The following is a 6,549-nucleotide window of genomic DNA, read 5'->3' on the forward strand; positions in this document are numbered from 1 at the left end:
ATATTTCAAAATATTATTTTGCAAAGAAAAAATATTACAGACGCCATTTTTAGTTTTTGAAGGACTGCGTTCTTTTTTTTTTTCTTTTACTTCAACACTTATTTTAGTGAAATAATTTATTTCAGGAAAAATAAATATCACTATACGGAAATGAGAAAAAGTACATCATTACATTTTTTAAAATAAAAAATTACTTTATTTGAGACAAAATGACAATAAAAATTACTAATAAATTAAATTCTATTTTTTTAATAAAAATAAAAGCTAGATATAGTAGTTTTTATCTATCACATGATTAAAAACACTTCTGAATATCATTAGAATAAAAGATAAACCGTGTGAACATGAAGCAAAATTTCTTCCTATTTCATAATTTTCTTGAAATAGTAGTGGAAAAAAATAATGATATTTGAGGTTATTAGGGTCAACATACACGTTCTAATCATCCCCCGAACTAGCAGCAGCTGTTCTTCTTTAATACGAAAACTTGGATTTTCCAAATGCCTATAAATATTAGATACCCATCAAACTATCTGTAAAGAAAAACAATGGCAGATCAATTGAACCCTACTCTCCAAGTACTTGTCCTCATTTCTCTTACCTCGTCTTTAGCAATGGGAGCTGTACAGTACAATGTACTAAATTATGGTGCCAAACCTGATGGCAACACTGATTCAACGATGGCCTTCCTAGCCGCTTGGACACAAGCCTGTGCCTCAACAAAATCAGCCAACATATATGTTCCTAAAGGAAGCTTCTTTCTTCGTAAAGTTGCATTCCAGGGTCCTTGCAAGAACAGTGCTATTGTTCTGCGTATAGATGGTACCCTTGTGGCTCCTTCGGATTACAGGGTCATTGGCAGTTCTGGGAATTGGATAATCTTTGAACATGTCCGTGGGGTTACTGTTTCTGGTGGGACTCTCGATGGAAAAGGTACTGGATTGTGGTCTTGCAAGGCCTCTGGCAAGAATTGCCCCGTCGGTGCAACGGTACGTACAACTCACTCGCATATACCCTTTTAATTTTAGAATGTGAAATGCAGCCATTGTGCCCATTTATAAGGGATTCCATGTGCATATATCTATATATATCCAACAAATTTTAAATAAAAATATTAATTCTACTTTTGCATGTGCAGTCACTTGAATTCACAAATTCAAACAACATTGTGATCAGCGGATTGGCATCACTGAATAGCCAAATGTTCCACATTGTCATCAATGAATGCCAAAACGTCAAAATGCAAGGGCTGAAAATTATGGCCTCCGGGGAGAGCCCCAACACCGACGGAATTCATGTTGAAGCATCAACTGGTGTCACCATCCTAAATTCTAAGATAAGTACAGGGGATGATTGTGTATCAATTGGCCCTGGAACTAGTAATTTGTGGGTTCAAAATGTTGTCTGTGGACCTGGCCATGGAATCAGGTAATTAAGCATATGTTAAATATACAAAGAACATATGTGAATATGACGACTTTAATAGTCTGATAAGCTAAAAATCATCAAATGTGTTGATGTGCAGCATTGGAAGTTTAGGCAAGGACCTTCAAGAAAGTGGAGTGCAGAACGTGACAGTCACAGGAACTACATTTTCTGGAACTGAAAATGGAGTGAGAATCAAGACCTGGGGGAGACCCAGCAAAAGTTTTGTTAGGAGCATTGTTTTTCAACATCTTGTCATGAATAATGTTCAAAATCCTATTATAATTGATCAAAATTACTGTCCTAATAACAACAATTGCCCTGGCCAGGTAGCCCAAGTTTACCGAACTGCTCCTTGTTTCAATACTAAGAATTAAATCTAACTCATGTTCTAATAAAATCTCTGCTTTGAACAGGCTTCTGGGGTAAAAATTAGTGGTGTGACCTACCTAGATATACATGGATCTTCAGCAACAGAAACTGCAGTGAAATTAGATTGTAGTAAGAAGAACCCATGTTCTGGGATTCGATTAAAGGGTATAAATCTCACTTACAAGAACCGACCAGCGGAAGCATCATGCAACAATGCCAGTGGAGCCTGTTTATAGAGGGAAAACTAGCAATTTTTATATTCTTTCAATCAAATAGCATCACATATAAATTTTTCATATTATGTATTAAGTTTTTTTTATTGTATTATATAAAATTCCATCTATGATAAATGCAATAATCACTATTAAATTATAAAAAAAAACCTGAAAAATTATTGACAAAGAATTCCAACAAAATTACTCATCCATTTTTTGTAAGCTCACTCATAACACCTATCCAAATTCAAATAATTTATAAGCAGTTTAATTTGTTTACCATCCTATTGATTAAATAAAGTTAATAGTATTTTTATAAGTGAAAAATATTATTAATATAAAAAATTAGAAAAACTAATAGCATGGCTACTCACACCCTTTCTCTAACCTATAGGAGGAATGTGACACGACGTATTTACAGAGTTTGCTCTAAAAATATGCTAATTAATATAATAACTTTTTAAATTTTAGAAGGTATAGATATATATGAAAAATAGTTTCATGCCAAATATTTATAATTTTATCATAAATACATTCATATCCTCTCGGTGAGGATAAAAAATAATATATATTTATGTCTCCAAAAATAATATTAGCAGCCTAGAAAAATCTAGATGTATATACATTTATCCCAAAATAATTAAAGTTTACAAAATAAATTCTAATCGACTTGACCTCCACTAGACTATATTGCTGGTGAAATAGATGTAAGGACAATCTAAAAAATAAAACTGCTAGATTAGATCATTAAAAAGAATATGAAATATTAAAATATGAGAAGTGAGTACGACTACTCAATGAGCGGATAAATAAATAATAAAGGGAGAATAGACAAAGTTTTAATACTTAATAATACCACATAATATACTAAAATAAGTTAGCTGGATAAATATAATCATTTTAAATATTATTGTCAAGCTAGAATAAAAACCGTCGAAAATATTTATCCAACAACATAAAAATTCATATAGGATTTGATACACTCATAATATATTTCTTATGGATAATGTTGACATCTCAGATGCAATAAATAAAAATGATAATAGTTTGAGAGCGATGCTGAAATCTTGGACTCTATAATGACAATATTGGCTTAAGAGCAAATAAAATTATATTGGTCATATACCTGTGCAGAGCTACTCCAAAGGGCAACCATCTAATATACATCCAAAGACTATATGTATATCAAGTGCTATTCCAAAGATAGTATAAATATAAGCTGAACTAAAAATGAATCACCTATTATCAAGGTGTTATATGATCGATGCATATACAGAGTGTAGTCGGCTATTTAATCAGTTATAATATAAAATTCTTTTCATTTATTTGAAAAGCATAAATATACCATTATTCATTCCTATTTTTCTACAATAAAATATTTTCACATATAGATATAACTTTAATACAGTACCAATGTTATAAATTTATCCACATTTTTCTACAATAAAATAATATCACATATAGATATAACTTTAATAAAATACCAGTGTTATAAATTTATGCACTCATCTTTACTAAAGACAGAATAAAGTCTAGATAGTTGGAGTACCTTTAGGATCTAAAGTAAGAGTTGGATCCTCTCCTAAAATTATAGAAAATATAAAGTATTAAGAACAAGAATTTAAATCCTGAAATGCCAATATAGAATGTAAAATGCATGATTAATTTTCGAAAATTTTAATAAAAATACGGCAATATTTCAGCATAAACTAGATTTTTTTTCCCAAATTTTTACAAGCTCAACAAACTCAACAACACTTAATATTAATCACAAATAATTCAAAAATGCCCATTTGGAGCCTTCAACGGCATATTTATAAAAATTCCACCATTCTCCGTTTATCTATACTCTTCCATTCTAACCATATATTTCATTTCATTCAATACACCCATTTAACTTCTTTCCGACATTAAATTTCAATTTTTCCAATACCAGTATACAACCTAATAATTATCATAGAACCAAGATTACTAATACATATTTTTAGTTATAATAATACCATAACTATTTAAAAAATAAACATCAAATCTCTAAGACAAGGTGAAATCATCCTTTTAATATCTTTCACTTACAATAATTAAAAACCTATTATAACAAAAATAACTCATTGAACAAGACTCCTAAATGAAGAATAATCAATTCATAAATCAACATTTAACCCTTCATAATCTCAAATCATAAAAATCACTATATAATATACTAAAAAAATATATAAAACTTAAGAAATCTAGAAAGAAAATGAGAGAAATTACCTATTAAAGCTTGATATCCAAGAGAGAGGAAAATATATTTTAGATTAGAATTTTTTATTGAAATAAACTAAAATAAAAATTGATTTGGGGTTTTAGTTTAGATTGAAGGATTAAAATGGAAGATGGAGAGAAGATAAGAGATTAAAAGAAAAATTTTATATATATATAATATGAAGAGGGGGGAGGGGATAGCTCCTGAAACCAGAGGAAGGAGATGAGGATTTAAAATGCTCTCTATATTTTTTTATTAAAAAAAAAAAAAAAAACTAGTGGGTCCCTCTTCTTGTTTTTATCTTATATAAAGGGTTGTATAACATTCTAATCCAAAACAAAGATCCTCTTGTACTAAATCCTACAATAATAACATACTAAAACAAAAAACCAGAAGAAAACTTAGAAAAGAAAAAAAAATAGATTGAAGAAAAGCATAGTTGATTGACCAAGTTAATAGCCTCATCAAAACAGTTTTGATGAGAAGCTGACGAGATCAATATTTCTTCGTAGCCTAAGATTGACGAGAAGCTATTCGGAGATAGATCATGCAAGACTCTTGTTAATAAGACAAAAAAGGAAGGTGGGGCCATTAGCTTAAAAAAAAAAAAAAGTGGTTCAATCCTCTTCTTGCTCTGGTTTCGTGAGCAAGCAAGCAGGCCAATCCCTTTTGTTTTTAAAAAGAAAAAAAATCTTTTCTTAATCTCTCATCTCTTCTCCATTGTAATACCCGGCTAGACTCCGGTATCGGAATTCCTACCGTCCGGTGGAATCTCGGATGTCGGAGACCTCTAGAAGGGCAAAACCACGTTTTGATAAAATGTTTTAATGTGTTTTATGTTTTAAGCATGAAAGAAAATGAGTTTTTGCACGAAAACAACATTGGAGGAAAACTCAGGTTCGGCCGCCGAACCCCAAGTTCGGCCGCCGAACATACAGGCATTTCGGGTGTGCCTTAGGCCCCCGAAGGCATAAGTGAGGAAGTCCAGGTTCGGCCGCCGAACCTCAAGTTCGGCCGCCGAACATGGTATGCATGCGGAGGCACGTTCGGCCCTGAACATGGTATGCATGCGGAGGCACGTTCGGCCCCCGAACGTGGCCTGGCCAGCCACTATAAAAGGGTCCCTTAGCCGAAAACGGGCGACCTTTTTCCCCATTTTCGGCCAAGGTGAGCTCTCCGCCGTCCCTCACAAATCTTTGATGTTTTTCCTCTAGATCTTTCAAGATTTTCATTTGTTTTAACTTTGTTTTGAAGATTTGAGCTTTTGAGCAGAGTTTTGGAGCTTGGAAGTTCAAGAACCCAATCTCTCCCACCTCTGAGTTTTAGGTCGTCTCTCTCTCGATCTTCAAGAGGTAAGAGCCGATCTTAAGCTCATTGCATGTTTTAAGTAAGTTTTAAGTGGATCTATGGGTTAGAATGCATGTTTAGGTTATGGTTATGTTTATGGGTATAAATGTATGTTCATGAACAATGTGGATGCTTGATGTGTTGTAGATGGGGTTTATGATGGTTTGAGGCCCCCTAGGAACATGTATGCTTGTGTATGAGTGTTGTAGAATAGGTTTGATGCATGTTTGGAAGGTTGGGAGGCGAAATGTGCAAAAGGAGCCAAGTTTCTGCCCTTTGGCAGAAACCAGGTTCGGCAGCCGAAGGACTTTCGGCCGCCGAACATGGTTGGGGAGGCAAGCCTTTCGGCTGCCGAAGCCTGCCCCCGAAAGGAGACTTTCGTCTCTGTCTGGGAGTTTCGGCCGCCGAAAGTGCCGCCGAACATGCATGAGTTTCGTCTCTGTCTGGGAGTTTCGGCCGCCGAAGGTGCCGCCGAACCTGCCTGACTTTCGGCTCTGGAGGGACTTTCGGCCGTCGAACCTGCCGCCGAAAGTGCCCTGTCCAGGCCTCCTTTGCATGTTTTTCTATGGTTGTTTCATGATGTTTTAGGGGATTTTGGGGAGTAGTTTACAGTTATGTTCAGGTGTGTTTGGTCCCTCATTTGAGTCCACCTGTGTAGGTTCGGACCCGAGGAACCGAGGACCCCAGCAGTGAGTCCAGCTGCTTCGGTGTTGTCAGAGTCAGCCAGAGGTGAGTGGAACTAAACTTAATCTTTTAAATTAAATGTTTTATCATGTTTCATGCATCATGATTATGCAATAGGATGATTGCATTAGTTTCACGAATATGCCGCATTGCATCGATTGTTGTTGATGTGGGTGAATGTTGGATGACCCAATTAGTCCATGACAGGAAGACCAGGACCCCATTCTACGGCCTGACACAGAGTAAAGAAAGACCAGGACC

General features: G+C 34.6%; 1 protein-coding gene across 1 annotated transcript; it reads left to right on the forward strand.

The window, feature by feature from the left end:
• Positions 1-548: 548 nt before the first annotated feature.
• On the forward strand, positions 549-2,100 carry LOC110618724 (polygalacturonase). The gene is made up of 4 exons (XM_021761946.2): positions 549-989; positions 1,139-1,428; positions 1,526-1,754; positions 1,842-2,100. Exons 1-4 carry the CDS (start codon positions 549-551, stop codon positions 2,031-2,033), a joined length of 1,152 nt encoding a protein of 383 aa, XP_021617638.2. The 3' UTR covers positions 2,034-2,100.
• Positions 2,101-6,549: the final 4,449 nt, after the last annotated feature.

This window comes from Manihot esculenta, chromosome 7 (assembly GCF_001659605.2).
Source record: "Manihot esculenta cultivar AM560-2 chromosome 7, M.esculenta_v8, whole genome shotgun sequence".
NCBI classification, from domain to species: Eukaryota; Viridiplantae; Streptophyta; class Magnoliopsida; order Malpighiales; family Euphorbiaceae; genus Manihot; species Manihot esculenta.

Coding starts and splice junctions, on each gene's coding strand:
- LOC110618724 (XM_021761946.2), top strand. CDS start 549: ATGGCAGATCAATTGAACCCTACTCTCCAAGTACTTGTCCTCATTTCT. Junction 1,429..1,525: donor GGACCTGGCCATGGAATCAG/GTAATTAAGCAT, acceptor GTTGATGTGCAG/CATTGGAAGTTTAGGCAAGG. Junction 1,755..1,841: donor ACAACAATTGCCCTGGCCAG/GTAGCCCAAGTT, acceptor TGCTTTGAACAG/GCTTCTGGGGTAAAAATTAG.